The 15,916-nt window shown below is 40.6% G+C and overlaps 5 protein-coding genes across 5 annotated transcripts; 2 read left to right on the forward strand and 3 right to left on the reverse strand.

The window, feature by feature from the left end:
• Window positions 1-1,829: 1,829 nt before the first annotated feature.
• PCOAH_00043970 (RNA 3'-Terminal Phosphate Cyclase-like protein) lies at window positions 1,830-2,897 on the reverse strand (the record flags this gene model as incomplete). The annotated part of the gene is made up of 1 exon (XM_020061181.1): window positions 1,830-2,897. The coding sequence occupies one exon, from the start codon at window positions 2,895-2,897 to the stop codon at window positions 1,830-1,832; it is 1,068 nt and encodes a 355-aa protein (XP_019916288.1).
• Window positions 2,898-6,167: 3,270 nt separating this feature from the next.
• PCOAH_00043980 (Proteasome subunit beta type) lies at window positions 6,168-6,992 on the reverse strand (the record flags this gene model as incomplete). The annotated part of the gene is made up of 2 exons (XM_020061182.1): window positions 6,168-6,428; window positions 6,666-6,992. 2 exons carry the CDS (start codon window positions 6,990-6,992, stop codon window positions 6,168-6,170), a joined length of 588 nt encoding a protein of 195 aa, XP_019916811.1.
• A 1,051-nt stretch (window positions 6,993-8,043) lies between these two features.
• Window positions 8,044-11,252, forward strand: PCOAH_00043990 (Reticulocyte binding protein 2-like protein B; the record flags this gene model as incomplete). The annotated part of the gene is made up of 2 exons (XM_020061183.1): window positions 8,044-10,943; window positions 11,078-11,252. 2 exons carry the CDS (start codon window positions 8,044-8,046, stop codon window positions 11,250-11,252), a joined length of 3,075 nt encoding a protein of 1,024 aa, XP_019916933.1.
• A 248-nt stretch (window positions 11,253-11,500) lies between these two features.
• On the reverse strand, window positions 11,501-13,213 carry PCOAH_00044000 (Uncharacterized protein; the record flags this gene model as incomplete). The annotated part of the gene is made up of 1 exon (XM_020061184.1): window positions 11,501-13,213. The coding sequence occupies one exon, from the start codon at window positions 13,211-13,213 to the stop codon at window positions 11,501-11,503; it is 1,713 nt and encodes a 570-aa protein (XP_019916759.1).
• Window positions 13,214-14,218: 1,005 nt separating this feature from the next.
• On the forward strand, window positions 14,219-15,581 carry PCOAH_00044010 (RAP protein; the record flags this gene model as incomplete). The annotated part of the gene is made up of 2 exons (XM_020061185.1): window positions 14,219-15,212; window positions 15,376-15,581. 2 exons carry the CDS (start codon window positions 14,219-14,221, stop codon window positions 15,579-15,581), a joined length of 1,200 nt encoding a protein of 399 aa, XP_019917048.1.
• Window positions 15,582-15,916: the final 335 nt, after the last annotated feature.

Genomic DNA, 15,916 nt, shown 5'->3' on the forward strand with positions numbered 1-15,916 from the left:
GGAGGGCACTGAAGTTTGTGCTTTTGTGCTTGTGTCTTTGTTGGTATCACCCCTAATTCGCTCGCCCGGTTTGTTTGTCTGCCTATCAGTCGGTCGGTCCATATTTCCCCACCGTAAGTTACGAACCTTAACCCGACGCGCACCCCTTGACGTGTATTTCCGATGAACAGGTGGATCCCAGATGGAGTGAGCAGAGAACCCAATGAACGTTCGAAAAAGACCAAATGTTGTATGCACAAGGTCCAGAAAGAATTTTTTTTTTATTCCCAGATGACGATTTTTGTAGGACAATTTCTTCCCGATTGGCTTCGAATCGTACCGACTTTTGTAGAGGCCCATTTATCACCTGAGTAGAACTCCCCTATCCAGAGACGATTGATTCTAAATACAACGGCGCATATGCTTAGCTACCACCTGGGATAGAGACACATATTTTCCTGCAACGTGATAATTAGTTGGGGTATACGTGGCTTGTGCGTGCATGTGATGACTCTTGCGCATCCACATTTATACAACGTACAGGAGAGGGAAAAAAAAAAAAAAAAAAAAAGGGTTCCATCATCGCATGTGTATATATGTATATGCTTATATACTTATAATTCCATAGCCATAAGAATATTCCACGTTTTGAGTTGCCGTTACGATTTCTCGTTCATCCATCGCGCCTTGCTCGCGTACGGCGATTTTGCTCCATTTTGCGCCGCTTTTTATTTCCTATATAATTATATCACAATTTCTATAAAGTCCTTTCTTGCGCTATCTGCAATTATATTTCTTTTTTACCATAAAAAATAAAATAGTGTTATTTTGCCCTTTTCCATATTTATCGTGTTTATCATTTTATTCCTTTTTTTTTTTTTTTTTTCCAACAGAGTTCCATCGCAATACATTTACAGCGTCGTTTATTTATCCGAGTATTCATCCCTTTTAAATGTTTTTTCTTTTTTTTTTTTTTTTTTTTTTGTCTTTAATTTTATACTTGCATGGGAATTTTTTTAAATTTTATGTTTTTATCTTTATTAACTTTTTCCTCTTTAATAGATTTTTCCTTTTTCTTTTCTGTCTTTTTTTTCTTTTTTTTTTAGACTTTTTTAAAATTAATAAGATTTTCTTACATTTATTTTTAAGCATAAAGAGGAACCTTTTCTCATTTCCGCCTGTCTAAAAGAAAGTTTTGGCTGTTTTGTTAAAAAAAAAAAAAAAAAGAAGATATTTTCGAAAAGGCGTGCACAGCTTCTGCCTTTTGCCTTTTTATATACCCGTAATAACCTAACCCAGCTTCGCACTGAGGAGCACGCCGGAAAGGGAACAAACACACATTCGCAAGTAGGAGCGTGCACAAACATGTGCGCAGAAACCAACTAAAATTACGCTGCATTGTGCATTTTGCTTTGCATTATTTTGCTACACCATTGCAGTGTTTGTGCTAAACAGGGGTGCCAAACTGCCCCAAATTTATGCGTATTCTTCCCACAGGGGGGCACAAAACAGGAAAGTCTACAACTAAAGAAATAAAAAACAAACAAGTTGACACGCTTACGTTAGAATGTTCAAACGTTGGAGCGGGCACCCGTACGTTTAGCCCCGCTTCGACGTGCGGCTGACGCTTACACATTCTGTGCGTGAACCAAAAAAGTGAAAAATTGAAAAGGCAACAAAATGGCACAGTGGCACAATGGCATAATGACAAACAAAAAAAATCCACCGCTAGGCACACACACTATGGCGAATTAAATTGGAGGTGTGCTTCCTACGCAGGGGAAACTGACGCATGGGTGTAGGAGTTCCTTCGCGGATACCTGTACGAACAACCCTGCAGGTACCACCCGCTAAAAGGTCTTCTTAGAAATATTGCGATAGCCTATGCCCACACACTTGATCAGGTAGGAGTGGTCCACTGGGGACTTCTCCACTTTCTTAATATCAAACACGACATTGAAAAAGTCCCTCAGCAATCTCATCAGCGCAATGGAATATGGCTTTACCATGCTCAAGGAAATTTTCGAAACGGCTAAGTCATTTCCCAGGGCCATGTACAACAAGGGCAGCCACTGGTAGTTGGAATCGACCGACGGAAGCCCCTTTATTTCGTTCATCATTTTAAGGGCTATAAAAAATCCCAGCCGTTCGTATATGTCTGCATCATGTAGGGTTATATTCTGTTTTTCTGCTTCGGCGCTGCGGTGCCTTATCTCGGGTTTGTTTGTTGCTTCATCGTCCGTTACTTCGTCACTCATTGCTTCGTCCTGGTCATCAATTTCGCCTCCTTCACCCCCCTTGTTTAGGACGCCCCGTGCGTGGTTCAAGAAAAACTCGTCCACGCACAAGTCCGTGGAATATACGCACTTATTCTTCGTATGGGCAAACAAGGAAAAGGAAATAAAATGATTTTGTGCTTTGAAATTCTTTACCTTAGCATCCTCCGCTTCTATGCTGACATATGGAGTAAAGTTGAGTAAATTCTTTTTGGCAAAATTCATCAATTTGTTTCTAAACACAACAGATATTTTATTGCAAACAATTGTCCCACTTATTTTTTTAACCACCCCAGCGTCATTCATGTCGAAAGGTTCCACTGTCTTCAGGTTATTCATAAAGAAGAGAACTTCCCCTGAAGGGTCTGACCGTATTCCTCTTCTCAGAATAGTAATGTTCAAAAAATAATCGTCTAATTTTAAAATATTTTTAAAAAAGTGTTCACTCACAATTTTACACGTATGAACAGTCGCATCGGTAGAATCATCGGTTATTCCTTTTAACGTCAATTTGACTGGGTTTTTAAAAAATGGAGTTACCATAAGGAGGAACTCAAGGAAGTAGGTAATACTTCTTTCCTTTCCACAGTGAAATGTATTGTCCAAATCACTTATCCTCACTTCATCATTTACGTTCCCCATTAAAAATCCTGGTTTGAAATATAACTCATCTCCTTCTTCATTGATCTTGATCGTTGTATCGTCGCATAATTTGTCGATCAGCTTTAGCAGCTTTGCTTCATACTCCTGCAGACCTTCCTTTTCAACTCCATCACCCTGGTCATCTCTCCCGGATTTTTTTTTTTTTTTTTTTTTTCCTGATATTTTTAATGGTTATGGCTTTCCCGCTGATCATGCTCAAAGCTAGTCTGAACCGCAGGAAGTTGCTCCCTGTGAATTCCATGGTGAAGAACTGTTGGCTAGCTTCTGGTAAGTACGTATAACACGTGATAAATATAGGCTTGAGCGTTGTTTAATCTATTGAGGAGGTTTCCCACTTCAGACTGTCACTCAATTTCATGCTATAAAGTTTGGAACTGCGCGAATTGACCATCCCCTTTTTCGGGAGTTCAATTCCTCCCTTTTTTTGAAATACCACCTGGGAAACCTTCCTGTAAAACGTTTTTGGGAGAATGTCCTTATGACGCAGTTGGGTTCATCCTGTCCCGTTGTTCAATCTTTTTTTTCGCGTAACTTTATTTGTTAAAAAGCGTCATGGAGAAATAATGTACCCTCAAGCGGGGGTATAAATATTGTTCGAGATGGGAGGCTATTTCCTTCCTTTCAATTTCGCTATTAGGCCAAAAAATTTTCAAAAAAAAAAAAAAGAGTAACAGGAATAAGAAAAAGAAACAGAAGTAGCATTGCCTTCCCGCCACTTTATTGCGAGAATTTTACCACAACATTCCGCAGTGGCCCTTTAACAGCGCAAAACGGAGAAAACACTAAAAAAAAAAAAAATACGCCACAACAGTGCCTACTGTAGGAATTACATATTTCGCCTCAACATAATATTAAAGAATAAGGAAAAGTCACGTCGGCCAAATTCCCTACATGCGCAGTTGTAATACTTTTACGATTTCGATACAACAGGCAAAAATTATGATCATATTTAGGACATTAAAATTGCCAATCCAGAGGGCCTTTTTTCCGAATAATATATATTATATGCTTTTCCAGTTGTCCCAAAAAAATATATTAAAAAAAAAATAAAAAAAACGGACAGGATAATTATCCCAAGCCCGGTAAAATTATTTTCCACTTTTTTTCATTTATCATTAATTTTTATGATGTCAAAGATTGGGGGGCCGTTCTCCTCGTTTAAGGTGGCCATGAAGTAAAACCTGCACCTCTTCGTTGCAACATTATGATTATGCCACATTTAAAAAAAAAAAAAAGAGGAATCTGCAATTTAAGGACGCATGTCTGTTCGCAAAAATGAAATATAGGAAAAATGCCGCGCAAAGTGTGAAGCGGCGAATGCTGAAGGAACGGGTCTGAAATTTTACAACACGTTAAAACATTTTTTATTTTACTTCATTCTGCTTTATTTTATTTTTATATTTTTTTTTTGTTACACTTGTCCTGTCAAGCGATCACCAAAGCAGTTTGTCACGCATCTTTCACAGAGCACGACGGACATTACACAATGAAGAGGCACAGCCCCGCCGCACTAAAATTTAACGTCTATAGCAGGAACTAACATTATATGCGTCTTCATCCCCATTAAGGGGGGGCGCGCAAAAGGACCATCTTCTCTCTTCCCCAATTGGCAACTTTAAACATGTTCATCCTTCTTATGTTATCCTTAAAAAAAAGGACTTAGACGTCCACGAAGGCGTGCTCTGAAAAAAAAGGCACACCTTCGCGAAACATGAGGTTGGTGGAGGGAGATAATTTTTTTTTTTTTTTTTTACCATTAAAAGGGAAAACGCCCCGTGTGTACGTACAATGGTCTTGTGCCATTTCGCCCCTCTCATGAAACGATTTTATTCCCCTTTGGAGAAAACGCTGACAAAACGAAAGCACAAATTGTATATATGTAACTCTTCGGTTTAAATTCAGAAAATTCAGTTTCTCTTTTTCGCGTTGCATATGATCATTCTTTGCACATATGCTGTAAAAAAGTTACAAGTGGGAACACCACCTTATTTTAGCAAAGGAGAAAGCATTTTGCAAGTAGCACACGTGTGAGGTTAAAAAAGGCGCAAGCTGTTTCCTTCCCATTTTCGCCCCCTTCACCAAGCATCATAACACTGATTTTTCACCAAAGCACACGGCGAAGTGTTAAAATTATTCGAAGCAATGAAAACGCCATAACTACGGACGGAGAACTAACCAAACGAAAGCATACAGAAAAACCAAAGCGTGGGAGTAAAACACACTTGGGAGAATAACCTGTACGCACTTTTGCAAAGCACACTGCCTTTTTTTTTTTTTTTTTTTTTTTTTGAGCGACCCCCCTCTCCTACACAATGATTTCAGTAAAATTTGTCCTTATCCTGTTCCTAATGATGCTTATGTCTTTTCCCTTCATTCCCTTCCTCATGCACAAATGGTCCCTAAATCGTAATAACGTCTTTTTTGCCCTTCTGATCATACTGATGACAATTCCCTTCTCCATAATTGCGTCATACTCGTACGAGAGAATAAACAACCAAGATTTGTATAATTCGCATGAAGACTGAGGGGGGTGGTGAAATAATCAACACGAGGAAGTGATCCAATGAAGCGTTGGCAGTGTGATGGGGAGAGGAAACATATTTTTCTTTTTTGCCACATGTCTATGTATGTCCAAAGTGGCCGCGAAAACGTTATGTCATCGTGGATGATGGCATGCACAGCGAAAAGGGCTTAACGCATTTGCAACGAATCGAAGGAACCGCAGACCCAACTTCGCACCACAGGGTATCCCCATTCGTGGGACCTCCAAACGTGCATATAAGCACATTCGTCTGCATGCCGTCCTATTTTTTTTTTTTTTTTTTGCGTCTTTTTTGTTAAAATAAATTCCGCCTAATGATCAGTTAAGTTATTAGAAAATATTCCTTCGTGGAAAGTTTCCCATTTGTGCAAAACTTGGCAACATTTAAAATGTAGTAAAGGAAAAAAAAGGCGGGCACTCAGTGTGCGCCTTTTTTTAGGGTACCCCTCTTTGCATGTGTGCAAATGGTCATACGTAATGTTTTGCGAATGGTTGGTGGTAAATTTACTCCGCATAAGGGGGCACGCTACATGATTGTGAATGCTGCTGGGGAGGCGCATAAATGAGGCCCACATATGTACAAACATATGTAAAAACATATGTGCACACATACATACACACACATGTACATATATTTATATACACATGACACGTAAAAAATGGGACGGCGCAAGGGGGCTGAGGTAATGGCCCGTCTGAGAGGCCCCTCAAATGGTCACGAGCTGAGCCTCTACCTTGTTCTCTGTCATAATTCTTAGTTCGTAATTTATTTGGGTGAGGAGAAATCTCTTCTTCAATTCTTCAAAGCACTTTTTAAAAATGAGTAGGGCTTCATCTAGACTCATATTCTCATGGTAGTACTTATCCAGGATGCCGTTCACTAGGTACGCACCGTATCCGTGTGCGCCTTTGTTCACAGCGTCCATGTTGCTTAGGTAGTCGCACCAGTAGAGTTGGTAGCCGTCCTTCTGCGGGGGGGGGTGAAGAGAAAGTAGGTCCGTTCGTTATGAAGCACAATGGATACAAACCGATTTTTCTCTTTTGTAACGTGGGTAAACAGATCAAGGAGATATACACACACACACAAATGCATTTCTACTGCAAAACGGGGAACCACTCAGACATGTGTGATTCATCCATTCGTCGCCCCCATATACGAAGTAACTATTTCTGCACACCATTAGTGATGCCTCTCTCCTCCTTACGTTGTCGTATCCAGCTATGAGGCAGTTCACCTCGTAGGGGTTTCTCCTCAAATAGTAAGCCAAATTCTTGCGCGTAAAAAAGGCAAAAGATTTCACAAACAAATCGGTGGAGTTCTGGTACTGGTACAGGTGCACATTCTTCCTTATGAATTCACCAAACTGAATTCTATCCCCAATAGATCCGCCCAGCAGTAGGCATTTGTTTCCGTTAATGTCGTAAAACTTGGTTTTGTCGTCATTTTTTAACTTGATTATTGAATTGACGCTGTACGTATCTGCCGCCAGGATTATGAAGTTTTTGCCTTTCAGGCCTATTAGCGTATCCATGGGTTAGCGGTTGGTGTGGGGAAAAAAGCGTATTCACTGGGGATTCACTGGGGATTCACTGGGGATTCACTGGGGATTCACTGGGGATTCACTGGGGATTCACTGGGGATTCACTGGGGATTCACTGGGGATTCACTGGGGATTCACTGGTGAGCTATCTTCGTAGGCAAATTGGGAACCTGACAATCTCCTCAGCAATTATAATTTCGGAAAAGAAAAAACCATTCAGTCGTTAAAGCGGAGTTGGTCCAAGTAAAAAAAAGAATCGCAACACATATAATTAGCCAAAAAGGTGAAACAGCACAAACAGTGTTATACCGCTCCGCTTGTATTCTTCACTTTTAAGGAAAAAAAAAAAAAAAAAAAAAATTCCCTCACAAAAAACCTTTAAAATGTTGCGAGTGTAGCGAATATGCCCTTTCCAACTTATGTGCGTGCAAAGAGGGCGTGTCGACCTAAGTTCGCTCCCATTTTTGCGTAAATCTGAGGGGGAAATGGTAAAATGCGCTGCCTTCCTCAGCACAGATTGGAGGAACCATTTCCCTTTCGACGCAAGAGGGGTGAAGAGATGACCCCCCCGAAAACGTATTTTCCCTTAACATTATTGGAAGCCATGAACAGCTCACCAACCTTGTGTACGAGTGTGCTCCCCCCCACAACCCCTTAAGTGCGCAAATTCCTAGGCAAGCGCGAAGCGGGGTTCAGTCCAGTCGATCACGACACGCAGGGCGTCATTGTTACCATCACTGCATCGTCACTGAAGTTATGTAGTGAAGCCAAAGCGGAAGAGAAACCACACCAACGATGGCTTCTTCTAGCCGCTGGAGGGGAAAAACGCGCCTGCTTAAAGACTCACCATCCTAGGCAATCCCGGGACGTCCCTCGACAGGGACACGACAGGAAAATGTCACGAACATGTCGCGAATATGCCACCAATATGTGCAGTACGCAAATGTGCCCACGTGTATGCAAATAACCCACTAGTGTAATGCGAAGAAACCGCTTCCTGTTCACCATTTGTGAAGTGAGGCAAACTGATCGGTGAACAGAAATGAAACCCCCCTGGGCAGTTTTCCTCCTTTTACTGCTGGCGCATTTTTTAACATGTACTAATGGGTTGAGAAAGAGGGTAGGGGGTGCCCCGTACGACTTCCTCCTGGGAAGTAGAAATAACAAACAAAACGAAACGTTGATACGAAGAAGGCACCATGAGGTAAGAAAAAAAAGTGTGCAAAAATTAAAAGACGTGAAGGATATGCATGTGGGACAGCTAAAAGTGGGGAGAGTCGCAAACGTTGTTGAAAACGAAATATTTGTGAAATTGAAAAATGATGATAATGAGCAAATTATAATTAAGAGGGAGAATAACTACCTGCTCGAAAATGAACTGCTCTACGAATATTTATATAGGAACAATTTTATTGACCACGCAATGTATGCTAAACTGATGCGGAAGGTAACCCCCCAATGGAAAGACCAAGCCCCCTGTGTGCAAAATGACCATGTTAAAGACTGCCTTGTTCTCATAAAAGAAGTGGATGAGAAAAATAGAATAATCGGAGAATTATACACAAACGAAATAAACAAAAGGAAAGAAAAAATTTACAACAAATTAGACGAATTGAAAAATTCAGAAAAAAAAATTTTCATCCAAATTGTAAAAAATGTAAGGAATAAATATTTTGTAGTTTTAATAAATGGATGCATAAAGGGGTACCTGCTCTACGACGAAAATGATGAGAAGGACAAACAGAATGTGCAGCTCCTACAAGCGTCCAAAAATGCAACGCACAAAATAAGCGCATACATAATTGAAGTGAATAAAAAACTGGAATATGTCTTCTTAAGTTTACGAAAAATCCCCGCTGATGAAATGAATGAAAAATTACGAAATTTACAACATACAATTATCGTGGAAAATTTATTCGAAAATGTCTACTTCAAAGGGGAGGTCTCCGATTTTTGTAACGACGGAAATAACATCATAGTTAATATTTTTGAAAGCAAGGGTAACCCCATTAAGGTAAAAATAAAATCCCATAATATTATCAACACGAGAAATATTTTGCGGAATTTTGATTATTTGAAAAATAAAGTTATAACACATGAGTTTGGCCTGCACAATTCGGCTGCCGTGGAGGAGACCACCGAAGATCGTCTTCCCAGCCATAAAATGGGACAACGAAGGGGGGAAGAAAGTGGGGATGCTGTCCACACGGGGGAAGGTGGCCCGTTCGATGCGCGCTACACAAAGGATATAACACCACAAGAGAAAAAAGCAAAAGGGTCCATACGCCAGAAGGACTACACAGATAAGTATAAACAATTCAAGCAAAACTTCTACGGGTGCAATGAGGAAGATGCTCTCAAATACATCAACGTGGATGACTACATTTTTAAAAAGGAAAAACTGCTATACGTTCGAATTGTTAACAAAACATCGGACCCCAATTTGTACGAAGGGAGCATGGTTAACGCGGATCCTATTAACCACCAGATATATGAGCTTATAAAAAAAATGTCTACTGACCAGAACGTCATTCAAAATTACAACCCCATGTTGAGGTACCCCTCCAAGGTTCTCGCTTTCTTTAACAGTTATGTGATTCTCTCCACCAGGGTTTTGAGTCCTGAAGCGGCAGCAGTACAGGAAAGCGACCCTGAAAGAGGGGGGGATGATAAGACCTCTACCAGTGGCACCACCGGGTGTAACAAAATCAACAAGGAACACGTAAGAGACGTCATCACGCTGATCGAAAAGCGCTACATCGATTATGAAAATCTCAAAGAAGGAGACATTTTTTTTTGCAGATTTGATCACCTCAAAACGAGAAATGCACGCAACATTTTTAACCTCTCCAATAGTACAATTAACAAAATTTTCAATTCGTACTTTAAGAGGGAAAAGGACATAATGGGGTTGGTCGGCCGGCGGGACGATGACTCCCCACGGTGGGATAGGAACCCGTCCAGAGGGGATGGATTCAATATGGGTGATCGCACCAAATCACCGGAGCAGGATAAATCCCCAGTGCAGCAAATCTTCGAAGAAATATTTTTCTCCAAGAGGGACTTCTACTTCATGAGGGGAGAACTGCACAAGGACACTGAATACCGCCTCAACAAAAACAACATAGACAAAAATTTCAAACTGCTAAAGCACATATGTGACACGTACTACTCAGGAATTAACAAGAATTACCATCACTACCCAAGTATACGCGAAGAATATATTTTGGCCTACCTGGGGAAGGACAATTACAAGCTGTACAGAAAAATTGTAGCCGATTATTTCTCATCGAATGAGCATTCCTACAAAGAATTCTTGCAAGCAGATTGTGAAGCCATTCTTACAACCGTCTTCGATGTGGCGTTTGAAAATCCCAACGCATTAACAGTCCAGGTGGTACAAAACTATAACAAAGAGCTATTTCGAAAAATCTCCATGCTAGACATAAACGAACTAAACTACATGCTGAAAGACCTAGATAAATTAAAAAAAAAAATGTATATCTACCCGTGTAGCTACAATAACAGAATTGGACGGATGAATCTGATTCTGAATAATATGAAGCCCATAAAAAAGGAACACATCGAAAACATGAACCTTCGTGAAGACGTAAAAAATGAACTGCTAAACGTTTATAAAAATTTCGTCTTCCCTGATGAGTACATAAAAGAGACCATTATAAAGAAGAAACAGGCCAAGTGTCGGGAAAATAGCAAAATGCAATCCATATACATTTTGGCCGAGGAAACCATAAACCTTTATGAGAATTCTGCCAAGGATGTAGAACCACTCAGTGAGGAGCAAATTGGCGTCATCAGGGATCACCTTTTGAAGAAACGCAGGCCCGTCCCGGGTGACATGTCTGAAAATGACTCCTTCCGGGGGGACCTCTTCGAGCCTGAAAACAGCCAAATAAGGCGCCTCCTGCATATGATAAAAGAGTACGTGCATGTGGGGAGAGAGAAACACGCATGCGTGTACTTGTGGAGGGATTTCCCCTATCCCAATGTAGACATCCCCCACGTGCATTACGCATCGCTCATGATGCCCCTTTTGCCCCTCCCCCCCCACGCAGAGACCTGGAAAAGCAGAAGAAGAAAAACAAGCTGGACGAAGTGGACCGTGAGTATGAAGAAGAACAGAACAGTTACACCGATGCCACGGACCTCTACAAGACGTACCCAGAGCTCCAAGAAATGGACAGGCTCAGTGAGGACGCTTTTCATATGAAAATTCCCTTTGTGGAATGAACACATTTTACATTCTCGCATGTTTCCTCAGGAAGCGTAGCCTTCCCTACATGCGCGTTCATTTTGACTACAGTCTCAGTAGTTCAGTACTTTCCTGTAGGTTGAAAATTGCGGAGTTACAAAAAAAAAAAAAAAAAAAAAATTCATTTTTCAAACTTAACACTTTAAAATATCGCATTTCAAGGGAATTATTTGCAAACAAGTAGGAGCGAAATCCCGATGTGCGTTTTCTTTTTTCCTGTTACGATTCACTCGTATGGCAAATTGCCGTTCAATATTTGATTCACGTCAACGAGGGACCATCCAGACGACTTGAGGTCTATCGAATCTGGGGATTGCAAAGAGAAGAAAGGATTTTCCAGCTGATTCTCCAGGATAACTTCCAAGTGGATATTTTTAAATTGCGTTTTTGTAATACAGTTGGAAGAAGTCGTGTCGTATGCACTCAGGTCATATGACAGAATGACCAACATGTGCATCCTAGTGGTAACTCCATTTTTAATTATATTTGAGAGGAACTTCATTTTGTTGGTGTTTTTCAAAACAGCTAAATCTTCATTTTGCACACAAATATATTGATAGAGGAATTTTTTTATATTTTCTTTTTTTGTCCTTTTTCCCTCCTTCCTTGTTAACCCTAATATGTTATATATGTACAACAATCTCATGTTCTCTATTTTTAAATTTTCAAAATGCAAACTCAAATTATTCGATTTTAAAATTTGGAAAATTTTTAAAAAATAATCCTTCAAATAAATGTTCGTCATTTTGGACAGCTGATCTTCATCCAACTCTTTGAGCATACTGAAAAAAGTATTTACACAAAGGGTTACTCCATCGAAATAGGAATATTTTAAGTCCTTTAAATCTTCACTGAGGATGTTGCAAAAGTATAGGCTTATGTAGTTCCCCAGGAATCTTGTGCACTTTTTATTTTTATGCATTAGCAGAGAATTTAGGAAGGCCTTCATTTCGTGCCTGCTCGGTTCATGGGTAATTTCTTGCAAAATTTCGTAAATGTCTCGTTTTGGGGGGTTGTTATTTTTGGGGGGGCCACTTTCTGATCCATCATTTTGTAACTTACCACTTTCTGATCCAACACCTTCTGGGGGTGTGTTCACCCCTCCGTGGTTTGTATTACCTGCGGAAGTGTCCTTATCATTGTTAAGTTTGGGGTTACTTCCATAGCGGCTCGATTTATCATAAGTGTCATTCGTGTCTTTATTTTTATCTTTCTCCTCTTCTTCCGCGAAGGGTTGCTTCACATTTTCGCTTGTCAGAATTTTACTTGCGTGCTGCCCATTAGGGGGGGCACTCACATGACAGTAGTTACCATTTTGTAAATTCGAACTTCTCTCCGGTTCGCCATTTAGCATATCCATGGGGGAGTCACTTGATTTCGTTTCCCCTGCGTGGAATGCACCATTCGTAGTATCACCCCTGATGGAAGTAGCTTCGGTTGTCTCTGCTACGGCAGTCTGCACAGCCGCAGCATTCTCCTCACTATTCACACCTGCCAAATGTGCGGCTACGCCTTCCAAACTTCTAAGGGTAACCTCCTGAGTGGGAACCTCGACGGAGTTACTTTCCCCCAAACTGTCGCTCAACTTGGAATAAAATAAATTTCTCGTCGTGTCCAGATACTTCGCCCTCTTCAAACCATATTTTATTTTTAAATCATTTTTTTCTTTCTTACTCTTTTGTGCATATAATATTTTCCCATTCAGAATGTATACATCTTCGTTCGTGTCATCCTTCGTAACGGTTTTGTTTTTTTTTAAACTTTTTAATTTAAGCTCCCCCACATGTTTAATTTTAACCTCTTTGCTGCTGGAGATGTTCGTTGTGATGCTTCTCTTCTTTTCGAAAAAGGCGAATGGACATCTTCGCTCACTCGCACAGCAAAGGTTGGTTACTCTGAGCAGGGCGTTGTGGGTGAGAATGGGGATTCTTCCTTTCATCTTGGAGGTCTAGTGGGAGGGGAGAAGAACAATCAAGGAAAGTGCTTCAAAGGGGGGCTATATTACACCAGGAATGAAGTACAGCTGGTGTACTGGCACCTCTGTTGTCCTGTTCCCCTATAGGTGGGGTATTCCTTCGCTCCCTCTTGGGACAATTTTCTCCACTTAGCCAAGGTAGTTCCTCTACGTGGGATCCGTACGAAGAGCATTATTCATAAGTGCATACATGCGTATACAAATATGGGCAAACATTTCCTGCCATGCCAATTGCGCACAAATGGCTATGCAGCACAGGCCTTGCCGTCACTGGAGAATTCTGGTCCCTCACAGTTTTCAACAGTACACTTAGCCTTCTTAACGATAACAGTTTTTCAAAACTGCAAAAAGGAGAAAATGCTTTTCCGTTGCAGAATGGTAAATTGGGGCTTTTTAAAAAAAAAAAAAAAATTGAAACTGAAATTAAAATTAAATCTCGGGGATGCACAGAAGCGGTGTACTGCGCATACAATTCGCTTAGCGACATTTTTCGGGGATCTTTTTTCCCCACTTCGCCAGATGGCGAACCTACATGTAGGTGAGCGTGTCGGTATGTTTTCTTTTTCGAGGTACAATTCCGGAACCTTCCGCCAATCTTCATTTTTTTTTTTTTCCGTTTGGCATAGCCATAAGTTGTCACAATAAAGCGTCACATTACAATTTCACCAAATAGTTCCACATTCTTTCAGCAACCCAAACGAAACGCTGTTTTTTTTTTTTACCACTACAAACGTAGAGGAAGCACCACTTTTGAATTGCTACTTCTTCCACACCATGCAGCATCCAAACATTCGCTATGTAACTTCCACTCAGTGAGGCCAACCTACGGTATGCAAAAATAGGCTGAGCGGCCGAACGGTTGGATTTTTTCTCCCTCTGTCAGTTTAGCACCAACTTCTGTTGTTTTTCATGTGGGTTCCCCCCACCACACACCCCTGATGCGCTCCCAAACATTTTCCCTTGCACATAATGATATTGAGAAGGAGTAGGACATTTTTTTTAACACTGCAAAGACGTCGAGCCTTTTCGGAAAATAAGAATTACATCAACAACAGTTACCTGAATTATGTGCAAGGAAGTCAACAAAATGAGGATAGAAAAAAAGAGGATAGTGCCCATTTTGGTGAAAAAATAAACCAAAGGAATAATCAGCATATGGGGGAAATCTTCCAAAATGTTAAAGACGCGCGATCATATAATTCTTCAAAAAATGAGGGTTATTCAGCCATCAAAGGGAAAAGTGCAAGTGCAAACTTTGCAAGTGGTAGAGAGACGGATCCCTTTTCCGACATGACTGACAACCAGGAGGGATCTAATTACACTAGTGCTACTGTGGACAGGGATACTACGCAAGTGGGAAGAGACGAACCATCCCAGAAAGGTAAAAAGGGTAAACATAATGATCACGGTGACGACTCTGCAAAAAAGGGCAAACAGTACCCCTCAAACAGCGCTAAAGAGGAACACATAAATAACGACGCAGACGATTTCGAAAATACACTCGATGAACCGAATGAAGCTACAGAGTTCTCTCACATGGGAGAAAAAGACCAAACCAGAAAACCCAATTGTGGGGGAAATCCCGAAAATGGAAAAAACCCTGAATTTGCGCATGAACAACAATTTAGTAACAACCCAAATGACGCCTCAACCAAATGGGCAGAAAATGATGAGGACATTCCGAACATTTTTGAGGTAGATGAAAATTTAACAGAAGAAGAAAAAAAAGAAAAATTAAAACTGATCAAATTGATTACGGAAAAATTAGCTGGCCCTTTAAAAACCAACAATCAGGACAATCCCAACAATGCTTCCGAGGGGGAACAGAACAATGGTGAAGACTCTATCTTTGCTGATAATCGACCCATAGCAATAGAGGTTGATGGGCCTTCTCACTTTTACGCAAACAGTAACAGGTACACCACATACACGAAATTGAAGCATAGGATTCTGACCAAATTGGGTGAGTAAAAAGTGGACCCACACGTGCCAGACGCGGAGCCACAAATGGCGAAAGGATCGATGCGGAGTCATCATCAAATAGTTTCTTCCATTATGTGTGTGTGTGTGTGTGTACGTGCTTGTGTTTGCTGCTAATCGCACTCCTTTTCCTCCCCACCCCTTAGGCTACAACGTCATTCACATTAGCTACATCGACTGGCGCAAACTGCGGAACAAAAGCGAACGGGAGGAATTCATTTTAAAAAAGCTCAAAGAAAAAAACGACGAATTTTTGGACGAAAATGACAGGATATATTACAACGAGAGGATGAACATGATTAAGGAAGATTACAAAAAATTCATGAAGGAAAAAAAGGAAAGTAGCTCCTAAAGGTAAAACGGGATATGTGCGGCTGCCCCGTTTATGTATGTTTTTTTTTCCCCTTCCCATAAATTACCAACCGTGGGAGCTATACCCATGGGGGAGTCCTTACTTTTTATGTGTCCGTTAGCATGGCACCCCCAAAAGGACGTCCCCCTTTGTAGAAATTAATGCCTTCTTATTTTGCACATTTTAACTGTATGTTTTTTTTTTTTTTTTTTTTTTTTAATATATTCACTGAAACATGTTTTTCTTTGTAAAGAAAAAGTAACAAATTAAAAAAAAAAATACTTATTACGGGGAATTAATTTATCAAAGTGGGGCATGCAAAAGGGAGAGAGGTG

Source organism: Plasmodium coatneyi, chromosome 12 (genome assembly GCF_001680005.1).
Source record: "Plasmodium coatneyi strain Hackeri chromosome 12, complete sequence".
NCBI lineage: Eukaryota > Apicomplexa > Aconoidasida > Haemosporida > Plasmodiidae > Plasmodium > Plasmodium coatneyi.